The 16,191-nt window shown below is 43.8% G+C and overlaps 1 protein-coding gene across 1 annotated transcript in view; it reads left to right on the plus strand.

Annotated features, from left to right (window-relative positions):
• The window catches only part of ntng2b (netrin g2b), a gene marked incomplete at both ends in the record, with an annotated part of 96,226 nt that overhangs the window by 12,549 nt on the left and 67,486 nt on the right, over positions 1–16,191 (plus strand). Inside the window, one exon of the mRNA XM_083793406.1 lies at positions 13,339–13,982. Within this exon, the coding sequence (XP_083649532.1) occupies positions 13,339–13,982 (644 nt within the window). The remainder of the gene's footprint in view (positions 1–13,338; positions 13,983–16,191) is intronic.

Here is a 16,191-nt window from a genome sequence, read left to right on the forward strand (position 1 = left end):
CATAACTTGAGCACGTGAGAAGTGTTTAAAGTTACATTGTCTTCACTCATGTCACAGAGAGAGGAACCAGGATCTCTCAGACACTGAGGAAGACCCTTTTAACCACTTAAGAAGAAACAAAATAGCTCGTAAATTGTGCTATTTTAAAAGAAACTAAATCTATTTGGGGGAACGTTCTCTGCATATAATGAAAACAACCTTAAAACTATCAAACAATCAAACAAACTAAATGAAAGAACGGCCATCGTCGCACATTGGCGGCGGTGGTTTGTTGCAGCCATGGCGTTGTTGTATATCCCATTCTGAACGGGCACCCATTTTGGTGTCAGCATCATGTCGTGCTTTAGCTATTGAAAAATAGCAGATCTACAAGCTCATATCGCGCCACCGAGTGGCGCGATACGAGCTTGTAGGTCTGCTATTTTTGAAAAAAATCGAAGAACGACTGACACAGAAACATAGCTTTTTCAGAAAACTGTCAGGATGTAGAAGACGTTTATAGAATCTGATCTCAGGTCAGATTGGGATATAGTGCCGCCATGACGGCGCCTGTCGTTGTGGAGACAAAGATCCCGGCAGAGGATAATTGCTAGAGAGGGGCTTAGTGGTGTGGGCCACCTGCCGTAGGATCTGTTCAGCACGTGTGTGTTTGCGTGCGCATGCGCGAGTGCGTGCGTGTGTGTGTGTGTGTGTGTCTCTGTACACTGACCTAAATATGTGAGACCGGGCATAGACGTGACAGAAGACAGAGTGCTGAGTACAGTACAGTACAGTTCAGGAGGAGGCGGGGTGGGGTGTAAATAAATAGTATGACGCCGTACCCTACCATATTGTCTATCACTGCACTACTCATCCTGAGGCCTCAGAGAGGTCATAGTAGACTTAACCCATTCTGACCGGGCACCCATTTTGGTGTTGGCATCATGTTATGCTTTAGCTATTGAAAAATAGCAGATCTACAAGCTCATATCGCGCCACCGAGTGGCGCGATACGAGCTTGTAGGTCTGCTATTTTTGAAAAAAATCAAAGAACGACTGACATTTTTAGAATCTGATCTCAGGTCAGAATGGGTTCATCAGACCAGCGTGTGTCCAGTGGAAACCTCGTATGAATCTGATCTCAGGTCAGAATGGGTTAATGGTGAGAATCATGCTGCGTTTATATAGCCCCCAATCCAACGACGGAGGAATAATTGCACAAAGTGAAAGAAAACGTGCAAATTCCATAATACTTCGAGATCGCACGCACACGCACGCACGCACGCACGCACGCACGCACGCACGCACGCACAATAGATACATACACACGGAATCACACATGCTCTATGGGAGCAATACTGTATCTAGGACAATGTGAATCATTTCCAATAGGATTTGTGGAGGCCGGAGGTCGGCCCTGCATGGAACAACGGTGTACTACTAATCCTGTCCCTTGTGTGTGTGTGTGTGTGTGTGTGTGTGTGTGTGTGTGTGCGCGTAGTGAACGGGTGGCTGGCTGGGTCTCTGAGGTCAAAGGTCAGAGACACCGAGTGAGCGGCAGGTCGTCTAATTTAGACCACTGGTTTCCCAAACAGTGGGTCGGGGCCCATTTGTGGGTCGCGGGACGCATTGTTATGGGTCCCCTTGGATTTTGTTTCACCACATTTGGTTTTTTATAGTTAGGATGTTATTTCAAAACATTTTCCCAAAAAACATTCCCAAAAAAGGCAAGACGTTTCATGAATTACATACAAAATCCAATGATTTTTTTTTCCTGGCGTAATTTCATGAAGAAATAAAAGAAAAATCGAAGAAATTAGAACAAATATTTGTGAAAATAGCCGATCGGCTTGTTCTAGACGAGCAGCTTCTGGACTATCTACTTAACCCATTCTGACCGGGCACCCATTTTGGTGTCAGCATCATGTTATGCTTTAGCTATTTAAAAATAGCAGATCTACAAGCTCATATCGCGCCACCGAGTGGCGCGATACGAGCTTGTAGGTCTGCTATTTTTTGAAAAATCGAAGAACGACTGACATTTTTAGAATCTGATCTCAGGTCAGAATGGGTTCATCAGACCAGTGTGTGTCCGGCGAAAACCTCGTATGAATCTGATCTCAGGTCAGAATGGGTTAAATAGCCGATCGACGGCGATCTGCTATTTCCCAGCTATACTGTTGCGTTCACCCGGGCAGATGAAACGATGCGGTCTGCCATTCATTGTCAATGGAACTCCCCCCTCCACCCGCACTTAGGAGTGGAGGGACTGACTTGTGCTTTGAACTGACCTGCTCTTGAACTTGAACTCTCTTGCACTTTATACTTATTATTTATTCACTATTCATTGCACTTCATTGCACTTTTTGCACCTTTCCTAATGTTGTAACTGTACTCTGCTGCCCTGGCAATGAAGACTTCTGATTCTGAATGGAAGCCTGCAGCGACGTGAAGCCATACGACGCAGCAACGCTGCGTGAAGCTGCCGCAAATTATGCTGTGATGCGTTTTTTTGCATCGTCTTACGCACCATTAGTGTCTCCCAGAATACGGATGCTTGGGTTTAAGTGGTTAAAACCCATTTAGGACTGAGACCAGATACTACAAAGATTTCTGTTTCTATGTCAGTGGTTCTCAAACTATTCCATGTCAAGGACCCCGATAATGATATGTAAGTGGCCTGCTGACCCCCATTGTTCCAGGGACCACCACCCCCCCCAGCCAGAAGCAAAGATTTGAGTTAAAGCAAAAGCAAAATGTTTGAGCTTGAAGATTTGCTATGTTCGCAGTTCGTCATACAACAAATGATATATGGTCTTAAGTGGTTAACCCATTCTGACCGGGCACCCATTTTGGTATTAGCATCATGTTATGCTTTAGCTATTGAAAAATAGCAGATCTACAAGCTCATATCGCGCCACCGAGTGGCGCGATACGAGCTTGTAGGTCTGCTATTTTTGAAAAATCTAAGACACTTTTAGAATCTGATCTCAGGTCAGAATGGGTCAATAATGAAACTGTCAGGATGTAATAGACATTTTTAGAATCTGATCTCAGGTCAGAATGGGTTAACAAGCATTCTCTGCATCCTACTGTCTTGTCCACATCTCCGTTAGCATCTCCCAGTGGAAGTCGTTTACACAGTAAGTGTTGTATATTATCGCCATAAGTTGTTTGCTCTGACAGTCACATGGCAGAGATAATTGGGTTCTCAGACAGGGTGGTCACATCTGCCTGCTGGGGGGTGGAGTGGGGTGGGGTTGGGACAGGGTTATCCGTTGTTGCAGTGTTGCTTTACACAGCAAATTTAGATTTTAGTTGTAGTCGTATAGTCTCTTGAATAGTTGTCATTTAGTTTTTTAGTCACATTTTAGTCACCTGGAATGTTTTTGTGTCTAGTTTTAGTCGACTAAATCTACAGTTGATTTAGCCTAACTAAAATGTATTTTGGCGGGCGGTCGTAATGATTGATTTTACAATGCGACCGCGTTGTGAGCTTGTATTCTCAGCATGCAACCGAGTGTAAAATGACATGGAATTTGTCCACTATAGTCGCGTTTTTATTTGTTGACGAAATGTAGTCTTAGTTTTAGTCATAATTAGATCTGGGACTCGATTGAAAAAATTAATCTAATTAATCAGAGGCTTTGCGATTAATTAATCTAGATTAATCGCATTTTAATCGCATATCAATATTCAACCCGAGAACAGCGAGAAACCTTTTTTTTTAATGTTTTTTGGTATCCCAGTGAATCAATGAATAGTGACTACAGGATACCACTCATTTTCAACATTTTACTGTCATTAATATACCTGTTGTGGAAATAATAATAAAAAGTCACCCCATTCTGTGTTGCCTGGAACTGGAGGTCTGAAAAAACAATTAGTAGCAGTAACAAGTACATCTCAGTGACATCACAAAGCTGTACTTACTTCATATTGTTACTGTTTTTTGTCAGACCTCCAGTTCTAGGCAACACAAAATGGGGTGACTTTTTATTATTTCCAGTTTTCAGTACTATAGAAAAGAGCCCAGTGAGAAACGTTCCGCGGTGAAAGAAAAGGTGCGATTAATTTATCTGTAGTTAATCGCGATACATTTTTCTGTAGTTAATTCATCTAAATTAATCGCAATTAGTCCCGGCCCTAGTCATAATAGCTTATAGTTTTCATTTATTTTCCATTTCGTTTTTTTGTCAGTGAAAAAAAGGTCGTTTTAGTCATAGTTTTAGCTGGTTGTTTGGGACAAAGACATTGTATAGGTTTAGCGTGTTCCGTCTTCCCACGCATTGTAATAAGTATCACCAATGGGGTAATAGCTGACAGGACGTAATATTTCAAATATCAATATTCATAATTTATGAATTTTGAATTATTAAAACATTACAATATAATAATTATATTGCTCACGTCACTGTATAATGTAACATGAGTTCTTGGACAGACTTGCAATAAATATTCCAATCGGTACTTGTACTGTAAATATTGAGATAGAATACACAACGACTTCTTAATGAAAATCATATAAGTTTATTAAAAATCAAAATGTGTACAAACAATCCCAAAATTGACAAAGGTTTAAATGAACCCTTTTGATCATAGTAAGGTCAGGTAAAAGTAAATAGTGATATCTCATGAAACAAATAAAGAAAGAGAAACATGAAATAATAAAGAGGTTTCAAAATTAGCAGTTCTACATTCAAAATAACAATCTAACCTGCCCTGAACGCTACACTCAGTTGCCATTTTTTCATGTGAGATATGCTCGCCTGTGTTGTGGAGGAGACGTCAGCAGTGGATGGCAGGCCCAGGATGATGTAGCTGCATGTTGCTAGCCAGGGAGGCTAGTGGCTGTACATCATGTGGTAGCTGGGGCCGTGTGCTGCTGAGCTCGCCCGGGCGGCTAGGGGCAGCGGATGGCAGGCCCAGAAGGATGTAGCTGGGCGGTGGTTTTGTAGTCGTCAGAGGCAGCTTGCTTCCCCGGTTTCCCTCATCGGGATCAGCTGTGCGTTCTTGGTGACGCTTGGCTTAAGCTGACCCTCTTGAAGATTTGAGCGGTAGAGAAGACTTGAGGTGTCTTATCCTCGCTGTGGTGTTGAGAGGCGTGTAGAGAGGAGCTGTAGTCAGTTCAGTTCTGGGTTGCCTCACGGTCTCTGGGAACCGGCCACTGTGGCACTGAGTCTACCCAGAATGGCTCCTCTGGTGTGGGGACAGAAGTCGACCCAGGGCCTGGTCAGTGAAGGAGAGCTGTGGGGGGGGAAGGGACATGTGTCTACCTTCCCTACTCCTTCGCCAGTAGATGAGAGGTAGAGAGCCGGAAGAGAGAGAGATGGCTGCTTGGACAGCCATCTTATATCGAAGAGGCGGAGACTAGTGGTCCTTGTCATGCAAGGAGCTGCTGGATGTGTGTGAGCTGTCATGTGTGGCACTGCCCCTCTGCTTAAAGCCCAAAGTACTACTTCTGCATTAAACAGTCTTAGGGAACTCCTGTTAACACATCTGACTGAATATTTGGAATCAGCATGAATTTATACATGTGGAGATATCAAACAGTACAGCCGTCAATTAGAAGTCAGGCAAGTCAGAAAATAATTATTTACAGACACACATCACATTAATTCAACACGATATATATATATTGTTGAAACCCCAATACATAGTATACAAATATATATATGCGTGGTTCAAAGGCATAATACGTGAGCAGTTTTATTCAAATTGTTCGCTTTCCATTGGAGAATATCAGAGAGGCCAACTCTGATATTGAGGGTATCCCCTTTGTGTCCTGCAGATGCTATCAGTATCCTGCATTCCAATGGGCAATAAAACTCGCATTACGTAGGGGTCCTGGTTCAGCCGAACCAAACTCATTCTCAGCACGCCAAGCAGTGTCCCTGAGAACATGGGGGGGGGGGGGGGGGGTTTGTGTACCGTGCCTGTAATGTGTTCATTGGTTATGAACAAAATCCATCTGTGTTCATATCTGTCCCGGCCACGCTACATAATCCCCCCTTGTCCTCAAATTCATGACGAAACGAGACGTTGAGTCCTTGATCTTTGAGGGCAAAAATAAAAGTAAGAGGATGAACACAGAGTACACAGAGCATATACGTCACATGGTTAAATGGCAACTTCTTATCTGCTAAACTCTTCTGGTGACTGTATAACTCTGGACTTCTTGAAAGAAAGAAATCTTAATAGGCCGTGGCTCTACAGTCAGAGGGCTTCAAGTTAAACACAAAACATGTCTACACAAAAATGAAGGAATAAAACAAAAACTCCTATAAATGCACATAAACTACTGTATCTTTGTTTACTATGGACTATGGAAAGGAAGCATAATTGTTCTACTCACTGTGACGTGAATAGATTGATTAACCCTAGTACGAATTTAACAGTTCAAAAACAAACAAAACACAGAAGATACAGGTAATCTCAAATAGAGCTGAGACTGTTTAGAAATTCCTATTATAATGTATAATTGGAGGAGTGCTGCATTACAATATTTGGTCCAATTCCTGTTTGACTGGACTCTGGTAGTAACAACCATGTATTACTCGTCAGTTTAAATCACCTTTGATAGGGCAAAATCACATCCAATTTTGGATGGAGCTACAGTGTAGTTACTACATGCTGTTACCTCACCTATGGTTAGTAAAACAAATAATGATCAAGGCACACAGACAATGTTCATTATCATAGAGTGACTAAAAAGGTTTATGTTGCAGTATATTATACACTCGTTTATATACATGCAAACATGTTGCCTGTGTATAAACATCTCAAACTGTTATGACCCATACGTGACCCATAATGTACAAACAGGTGTATATAATTACTACAAACAACAGGTGTATATAATCACTGTATCCCCCCCTGAATGTTTCAAATGACACAAACTATATAGTGAAGTGGGCGTCTGAAACATTCACGTATAAAGAAATAACCACCGCGTTGTTTAGAATTATCAAGGTGTATAATCCATCATAGATTTTCTCCAGTCATTATCAGTGGGGTTTGCAACCTTTCTGGTAGCGTAGATGCGTGCTTTTTTCTGTCTACGAGACTCCTTTGGGGAACTCTTCACCAACACAGGTTGATGATTTTCCCAAGAGGAAGGGCAACTGCCGTTGCCTCTTACTCTGGGGAGACAGTCGATTTGGGTGCTGTCAGTTACATAAGTAACTGAGTCATGGCACTCTCTATCGAACGCTTCCTTTGCCAAGGAGCGCAAATCAGCGGCACGTACGGTCGCAGAATTGATTCCGAGAGGGAAGTGTTTCGCAACAGAGGGAAGTAAATTATTTAGGAACAACGCCTTGAAATTTACATCTTCCTCCATCTTTGGACTATTTTTACCGCCGAAAAATGCTTTCATTAAACGCTTATAAAATACCCTAACATCTTCCCTCTCATGCTGTTTAACCTCCATGGCCGAAATCAGCCCACTTTTAGCAACACTGTGGTCCTCAAACTCCTGGAGTATTGCTTGGCAGACAGAATGCCAGTCTAATAGGGTTTGACCTGCTTGCCTCCTAAGGCAGGAGACAACTTCGCGGCTTGAGGTTAAACGGATGAGGTTCACCTTTGTTTCCACCGTGACTGGTTCATACGAACGTAACCTGTCAACAATACAGTCAAGATATGCTTGAGTATCTGTATTGCCTGAAGCCTGTGGGTAAAAATGGTCCATATGTTTAGACATTTTCCACAGGACATCATCACTCAGGGTCTTAGCCTGTGCCTGTGGGTCGTCGATAGTGAGAGACCCTTGGGGCGCCTGTGTGTTAAAATCAGGAACAACTTGACTCGGCCCTGAGCTAGTGTATGGTGGAGGTGTCATGCTTACAACATACTGTGCTCTGACTAAACCCAGAGTCTGACCGCCAGTTGGCCAGGTCATAGCCCGGTCAACTCCGGACAGAGCAGGGGTTTGGGCTGGGCTGACCTGGGGTCGCCCCTGCAATTGCTCTGGCCATGTTGAGAAAGAGGTTAAAGGGTTAGCCACATAGGAGGTTGGGGAGGAAACAGGATTTAGTGACCCCCCTCCTTGTTGAGTGCTAATGACAGAAGGTGTGTTTTTGCACATCCTGTGGTTTTCCCATTCATCTTTTTCAATTCGGTGTGTGTCTATTTCAGCTTGCAGCATTGAAATATGCTGTTGTCTAGTATTAAGACTAGCATCCTGTGAAGACACAGTGTCTCGTAACTGATCGATTTCTATAGTTAGTTTGTTCACATTAGAATTCAATTCTGAGATTAATTTTGACTGTTTAACCTCAAACTGGTTCTGCTCAACAGGTCCACAGCAAAGCTGATCATTGCGTGCCTGAGTTTGACCTCTGACCTCGGCTAGGAGGTCTTGAAAACATTTAACCATATCATCATTAGCGGTACATTTACGACTCTCTAGGCATGCAATTCTGTCTTGCAGACGGATGACAGAACTCTGTAGTTTACAAATTTTAGTTAGATCACCATATCTTTGCGTTCTTACATTTTCCTGTTTTAAAACATCTCTCAGTAGTTCAGTCTTTTGACTCTTAGCTGTTGTTAACGGTGTAATCAGTTGACACATATCTGTATCACAATCAATTTGGAAAGTTTTTTGCAGCTTGGGATCAAAGTTTTCTGTTAACCCCCTCATGGCCTGTGCCACTGCATATATTACGTTATGCAGCATATTTGAGCAGTATTAAGACGAGGACTGCTGAGAGATTTCATATTGTTACTGTTTTTTGTCAGACCTCCAGTTCTAGGCAACACAAAATGGGGTGACTTTTTATTATTTCCAGTTTTCAGTACTATAGAAAAGAGCCCAGTGAGAAACGTTCCGCGGTGAAAGAAAAGGTGCGATTAATTTATCTGTAGTTAATCGCGATACATTTTTCTGTAGTTAATTCATCTAAATTAATCGCAATTAGTCCCGGCCCTAGTCATAATAGCTTATAGTTTTCATTTATTTTCCATTTCGTTTTTTTGTCAGTGAAAAAAAGGTCGTTTTAGTCATAGTTTTAGCTGGTTGTTTGGGACAAAGACATTGTATAGGTTTAGCGTGTTCCGTCTTCCCACGCATTGTGACTCCCAGTAGCACCTCCATCGGTGCTACTGTATATACAGTAGCACTAGCACCGATGGAGGGGCTACAGTATACAGTAGCGCCTCCGTCGGTGCTACTGTACACCCTAACCTCAGCACACCGGCGCAGCGTCTGCTTATCTTTGGAGTTTTTCCCACCCTGCGGTGTCACCATAAATCAGATGATTTATAAGCTTAGCCTCCCAGGATTGTAACTTTTGCTTTTGTTATCAGGCCACTGGAGTGGTTTTGACTGACTGCTCACTTTCCCCATGATACACTCCAATGACTTTTTATTCAAAAGGCAGAAATGCCTGCACACATATACTGCTTCTTGGCAATAACCCATTCTGACCTGAGATCAGATTCATACGAGGTTTCCGCCGGACACACACTGGTCTGATGAACCCATTCTGACCTGAGATCAGATTCTAAAAATGTCAGTCGTTCTTCGATTTTTCAAAAAATAGCAGACCTACAAGCTCGTATCGCGCCACTCGGTGGCGCGATACGAGCTTGTAGATCTGCTATTTTTAAATAGCTAAAGCATAACATGATGCTGACACCACAATGGGTGCCCGGTCAGAATGGGATAAAGATGAGAAAGTGAAAGGTCCCAACGAAGGTATGAGATATGATCTATGCCAGCAAAAGGCATCAATATTATGCACTGCTGCTTTAGTGTTAGCCTACACTACAAAAAGTTTAAAGGACCCTGCAGGTCTTTCATTATGACAAGGATAACGTCCATAACATTATGAATGACTGGGACCCTTAGGCATTAAAGTGTTTAGGTGTTAAATATAAACGTACTGGTTGTGGTTCTGAAAAATAGTATCCCACATTTTGTCTGTGTATGTATGGCATACAATTCAATACAGTTGAAATAGTATAGCTCTATGCAATGACAATTGATTGCACAATGCATTGACATGTCAAAGAGCTTAAAGGCCATGCTAATGCATTTAAAACAGTATGCAGTATATCCCTTAATTACATTTTGTACATTGATGATTAAGTCAATATAAAATATTTAAAGGGGCATGGTGGTTAGTGCTGTCGCCTCACAGCTAGAAGGTCCAGGGTTCGATTCCCACTGGGGACGCTGTGGGCTCCTGTGGGTGCTCAATGCTCATACCCGAGGCGGGGTTGGCGAAAGGGCCTTTCTGTGTGGAGCTTGCATGTTCTCCCCGTGTCCCCTAGGGTAGGCACCCTCACAAAAAACATGCAGTAATCCTGGTCTCTAAACTACCTCCCCCGGGGCGACTGATGGAGGGGAAAGGAACTGATTGGAATAACGTGTTCCTTCCACGCGCTACGTCCAACCAGGGAAACTCCCCCCTGTCAGGTGTAAAGGAGCGACTTGGACACTCATGCAGGAAGCATGAGTTCAAGTCCGTTGCTCTCCCAAGGTTGGTGGAGGGTGTGTAGAGCCCAGAATCACATCATTGACACAGGGGTGAAAAATGGGTTACAAAATCATGGGATAAAAAAAATAAAGAAACTACTCTCTGAAGAACATTGACTGAGAACGAATTTATGTGGGGGAGCTTATAGCTTCATTTAAAATACAAAATATAAACGTTATACGTCTTTGCAAGTATACCGGTAGTTAATGAAACATAACTGTACATTTAAAGCTCAAAGGAATACTCCACACAAACATGAAAATTGTCATTAACAACTCAAATGGATGATTTTATTTATACACGCAAAGCAATTTAACTCAAAAGGAGCGGGACATGTCAAATTCAGTATAGCTATAGTGTTTAAAATCAAATAAAAATCACACCTGGTCAAATGTGTGGTAAACCATCTCGGTCGCTTGAATTCTGCAGAAGAACACATGCAAATGTGAATTCACGGCCGAGTTACCAGCCTAGACCACACCCAGGCAGGTCGAGTTACCAGCCTAGACCACACCCAGGCAGGTCGAGTTACCAGCCTAGACCACACCCAGGCAGGTCGAGTTACCAGCCTAGACCACACCCAGGCAGGTCGAGTTACCAGCCTAGACCACACCCAGGCAGGTCGAGTTACCAGCCTAGACCACACCCAGGCAGGTCGAGTTACCAGCCTAGACCATACCCAGGCAGGTCGAGTTACCAGCCTAGACCACACCCAGGCAGGTGTGGGAACTGGGAAGTAGATCTCACCATAGGAGTATAAACATGTGGGGGAGATTTCATATTATTGTCAGGCATAGGATGACCATTTGGATTAATTTATCTTGAGCTGTGTAGAGTACTTTAGAGTAATTTGTAATGCCTTTTCTGGAACTTTGAGAACTGTACACACCGTGCGATGCCGAGCCATGAGGCCCATAGCGTAGGAGCCAATCTCCTGTTTCTGTAGCGTGAAGCAGCTTACTACAACTATACCCCCTGGACATGACACTAGTACGGTATGCCGCAGTATCACTGGGTCCCAATGTTCACAGTCTTCGGTATGAGCCGGCCGGGGATCGAACCCTGGCCTCCCAGTCCCAGAGCGGACACTCTAACCACAAGTCCACTGAGCTGGTGAAAAAAAAAGAAGTCTGCTGGTGGTAAACTCCTTGTGTTTATTCTAACAGACTGTCTTTCAACTGGCTGATAAGCAGTCACACCCAATTAGCTCCAACTTGTTTTGTGTGAATAACGTTATTTTGTCCAATCTTTATGGTAGAGTACAAAATAACATATACAATTGGGGGTGTTGTATTTGGAATCTGCCTCCCTAATGACTCGGTAGTGTTTTTTTTCTTGACACAAATTTTGACCTGAAAGTCAAAATTCATATTTCTCACATAAGCAAGCAGGCAGGCTCCATTAGCTCAGTGGTAAACATGTTAGCACTTTAACAGGAGATCCGGCTTCAAAATGGGGGTAGAACAGGAGAGTTACATAGTACAGCTTTAAAATAAGAGCTAGTACACCTGCAGATCTTCTTCTTTTTTTTTTAACTGAAGGATTGGTTCCTTTGTGGGACAGGTGTCAGGAGACATATATATCATATTTGATTCATGTTGATTCCATATCTGGGGCAGAGGAAGATTAACAAAACAAAAAGTCATCCAGGGTTGGACGGGGTAAAGTGGGGTTAGTTAGAGTGAGTGCTGCTATGCAAAGGTTGGCATGGAAATGATAAAAGTACATTTGATCTTTAAAAGTTTTGAATAGGCAGAGGAAGGATTCTTGATTTCTCTGAAAGTTGTATGGAGAGACCTAACAATTCTGGATGTTGGCAAGAATGATCTGAAACAGCTCTGGAAGTATTGACCTGTTTCCAATGTCCCATAAGTCTGCGTTTTGTGTGTGCATAACTTCCTCTTGATGTGTTGCAAGATTTTGCAAGAGAAACAAGTGGCCAGGTTCTTTGAAAACAAGCACAAAGGAAAATAGCAGATCTACAAGTTCACAGCGTTATTAAAAAAAAAAATTGAGAATAAATTGAAATATTTTGAATATTTTTTAAACATTAATTTTTAACAAAAATGGCACATAGAGGAGTGTGAAGGAAAATACAGGCAATTCTTTGCGGGAGGTGGACAGCCCCAATCGCTCTGTGTGTGTTACTGTAGGTCAGTGCTAAATGAGAATTTGGAACCAAATGGAGTCTGTAACTCTGAGAGTGTACAAATGGAACCAAATCTAACATTTGGCTCCATTTGTACACTCTCAGTTAAATTAACATTGATTTTACAATATAAATTGGGGGTCCCAGAGATAGAAATGCCATTAAATGGTGGTCCGTATAGACTAATGCATGTCAACCTGGGGGTGCTTGAAATTAAACGGGTTGAGAATCTCTGCTAGAGCCGTGAAAGTCTTCTCTAATGGGGGTCCCGGCATGTCTTTTCAAATGGGGGTCCACAGGCTAATTAGTGTCCATTTGGGGGGTCCTTGACATGAAAAGGTTTGGGAACCACTGTGGGTTAATGTTTATGTTAGGTTACTTTTGCCATAACCCATTCTGAACGGGCACCCATTTTGGTGTCGGCATCATGTTATGCTTTAGCTATTGAAAAATAGCAGATCTACAAGCTCATATCGCGCCACCGAGTGGCGCGATACGAGCTTGTAGGTCTGCTATTTTTGAAAAATCGAAGTGCGACTAACATTTCTAGAATCTGATCTCAGGTCAGAATGGGTTAATCAGACCAGTGTGTGTCCAGTGGAAAACTCGTATGAATCTGATCTCAGGTCAGAATGGGATAAACATGACTGAACCACAAGTCCTTTGTCATTCCTGTCATTACGATCATCCCCGCTGATCTCTCACTGCTCTGTGTCTCAACAGGAGAACCCGTACCTGTGCAGTGACGAATGTGACGCCTCGAACCCGGACCTGGCCCATCCCCCCCAGAACATGCAGGACCGCGAGCGCAGCGGTCTGCTCACCTACTGGCAGACGGTCACGTGGCGGCGCTACCCCGAGCCCCTCTTGGCCAACATCTCCCTGGCCTGGAACAAAAGCCTGGAGCTCACGGAGGACATCCAGATCACCTTCGAGTACGGCCGTCCCACTCACATGGTGCTGGACAAGTCCACGGACCACGGGCGCTCCTGGCAGCCCTACCAGTACTTCGCCGACGACTGCCAGGACGCCTTCGCCATGCCGCCGCGGCGCGTCCAGGACCTGACGCCCGCCAACCTCACGCGGGTCCTCTGCACCGAGCAGTACTCCAAGTGGGTGGGCTCCAAGAACGACAAGAACGTGAGGTTCGAGGTGCGCGCGCGCTTCGCCGTGTTCGCCGGGCCCCGGCTGCAGAACATGGACAGCCTGTACACTCGCATGGAGAGCATGAAGGGCCTGAGGGACTTCTTCACCTTCACCAACCTGAGGCTGAGGCTTCTCAAGCCGGCCCTCGGAGGCACCTATGTGCAGAGAGACAACCTCCTCAAGTACTTCTACGCCATCTCCAACATCGAGGTGCCCGCAAGGTGAGGGATCTTGACTCTTCTTTGTTGAGGGGCGCTGCTAGCCCCTCCCATGTCCAGCTTTTAGTGTGTGTGTGTGTGTGTGTTATGTGTGTAGCACAAACTTTGTCCTACACACACATTAAATTCCCATTGACACTGAATGGACAATGTCACGTCATAGTGTAAACACAAACATTGCGTACACAAACATTGATATGATGTGTATATACTGTAGGAGGCTTTCAACTCTCAACTGTCAGTAAGACGTTGACGATGATTAGAGTGCCCCTCACTTCACACAGGTGTGATATGTTCAGTTTACAATGAATCATTTGAAAAGAAGGAGAGGTCGCATAACAAAAACTAATGCTTGCAATTGATTCAGAATCATGAATAACCGTGCACACACCAATAGTAGGCTATTTGCTACAATGAATAACTTATCAATTACACAATAATAATTTACTTAATATGCCAGCATCAAATGTAAAAACCTGAAATTGTTTTTTGCCGTTTTATTTTGTATTGACTTTTTTTAATATTGTTAAAGACGGTAAAGCTACATGGGAGGCAGCTGAAACACAATTTCCAAAGGGATCAGACAGAGACAGCAGTGGGGATCATCTCATAACATTACCACATATTGCTCTGCCTTAAATTGATAATAATTACGTGTCAAATATTCCTGCACTCTCCTCTACCACCTACAGTATCCCCAACATTGAAACTCATCACTTTTGGATAGATTTTTCAGTTGGCTAAATGAGAATCTATTCACCAGGCAAATTTCTGTCTGAGCTCACTTTGAATTTGGTACCTTTTCAGTGAAAAAGGTATAATATCGTGTCATGTTGTGATTGGCAGAATACTGTACATGAGCAAAGGGACACAAAGTCTTGATTATACGACAGTGAATAATTAAATTGTAATTGAATAATTACTCCACAAAACATATTTGACTCTTTTCATTCAGCTGTTCTGAAAGATGACTTATACTGTATACAGCACCGTATGTTGCTGAAATTCACATCTCCACTTCTCATCGTTTTGACGATTTAGCTGTACATGCTCACACTCGCACACCCACTCGCACACACACACACACACACACACACACACACACGCTCATATCCAGCCTAATCCGAGGTCACTCACAATGACCCTATCTCTCGCCATGGATCCTACGCTCGCTGTCATTGGCCGGCGAGCGCAATGATTAACCCATTCTGGGCGGGCACCCATTTTGGTGTCAGCATCATGTTATGCTTTAGCTATTGAAAAATAGCAGATCTACAAGCTCATATCGCGCCACCGAGTGGCGCGATACGAGCTTGTAGGTCTGCTATTTTTGAAAAAATCGAAGAACGACTGACATTTCTAGAATCTGATCTCAGGTCAGAATGTTGTTCGTCAGACCAGTGTGTGTCCGGCGGAAACCTCGTATGAATCTGATCTCGGGTCAGAATGGGTTAACGACACGAGCAGACAGCCTCGGTGGTCTAACGTTAACGGCGGTCCACATTGTGCGCCGGGGAGGCTGTGGAACCCTTACATGGCAACTTTGTGACAGTGAGGGATGGCCGGGCCGTCACGCGGGCCTGCTTAGCATCAACAAGCCATCTCTCCTACCTTTCACAATTGTTATTCCAATCAATACGACAGGGTGACATTTGAATGGTATTTAACACCCTCGTTGGGTTTGCGTATATACGTGCGTGTGTGTGTGTGTGTTTATTTGTGTGTGTGTGTGTGTGTGTGTGTGTGTGTGCGTGCATGTGTGTGCATGCGTGTGTGCTTTCAGTGTGTGTGTGCGTGGGGGGTTGGGGGAAGTGAAAACATGTAAGCGGTTCAGAGGTGTAAGTTGATGTGGGCGTCTGCCTGTGGATAGGGGGGGGGGGGTGTTTGATGAGGTCCTGAGTGTATGCTGACACAGCACACAACATGCGCCCGTGCAATAACACACACACACACACACACACACACACACACACACACACACACACACACACACACACAGACTTGCACGCGCAAGACTGTGTGTGTGTGTGTGCACACACACACACACATACACACACACAACACACACAGATCTCTCTGGCACTGGGGATAGGACCTGGAGGTATTGATCACAGGAACTTTTCAGGCTCAGCACGGAATGAGAGGGAGGGAGAGGTGGAGAGAGAGAGAAAGTGGGGAAGAGATAGATAGAGACAGAGTGAGAGAGCGAGAA

This window comes from Protomyctophum parallelum (genome assembly GCF_964188405.1).
Source record: "Protomyctophum parallelum genome assembly, chromosome: 21".
Classification (NCBI taxonomy): domain Eukaryota; kingdom Metazoa; phylum Chordata; class Actinopteri; order Myctophiformes; family Myctophidae; genus Protomyctophum; species Protomyctophum parallelum.